Source organism: Condylura cristata, unplaced genomic scaffold (genome assembly GCF_000260355.1).
Source record: "Condylura cristata isolate star-nosed mole 26May11 unplaced genomic scaffold, ConCri1.0 scaffold00010, whole genome shotgun sequence".
Taxonomy (NCBI): Eukaryota; Metazoa; Chordata; class Mammalia; order Eulipotyphla; family Talpidae; genus Condylura; species Condylura cristata.
Window position 1 is genome coordinate 35,726,019 of NW_004567111.1, and position 598 is coordinate 35,726,616.

A 598-nucleotide genomic window follows, 5' to 3' on the forward strand; every position below is an offset into this window, starting at 1 on the left:
TCCTTCATTTTGTATCCTTGTCCAGCAAGTGTAAGAAACGGGGATAGGGTTAACACTATCTTGCAGAGTACAATGCTGTAAAATTGCAAATTTAAATGTGTAAAAAGTGGAGAATGGTGTAAAATCTCCTATACTGCCACCAAAAATGTTTTTTTCCAAGAGATATTTAATAATTTGGGAAAGTGCACAACAGAGTAGTATGATCGCCCTTTTCTAAAATCAATTATAATGTCAAGGGTGGGGGTAGGGATAAAAGGAAAGAAACCAAATGCCAACAGCGTTTCTGCACAGTAAGTTCTTCCAACTGATTGAAGAAAATGAAATTGTATCTTATGTTTGTTGTTCTTTGGTTGCATAGGATACAGAATGGGAGAAAAACAGAAAAGACAACAAAAACTTTGGAATGTTCCCCGGATTCCTCGCATTCAAGTCCCTCCATCTGCCTCAAACACTTCCTTAATGAAGGTACAGCACATTATTCACAGATGAGGGGTTTTTCTCTCTTTCAAGGTTGGAATTGGTTTCCAGTATCTTTATTTACCCAATATTATGGAGGATAATAGTTCCAACATAGATCCTCAGTGCACATTCAAGGTGT

General features: G+C 37.1%; 1 protein-coding gene across 1 annotated transcript in view; it reads left to right on the forward strand.

Annotated features, from left to right (window-relative positions):
* Positions 1-366: 366 nt before the first annotated feature.
* Positions 367-598, forward strand: part of FAM216B (family with sequence similarity 216, member B) — a 5,805-nt gene continuing 5,573 nt past the window's right edge. The window contains exon 1 of the mRNA XM_004680310.2: positions 367-465. Coding sequence (XP_004680367.1) covers positions 367-465 — 99 coding nt within the window. The remainder of the gene's footprint in view (positions 466-598) is intronic.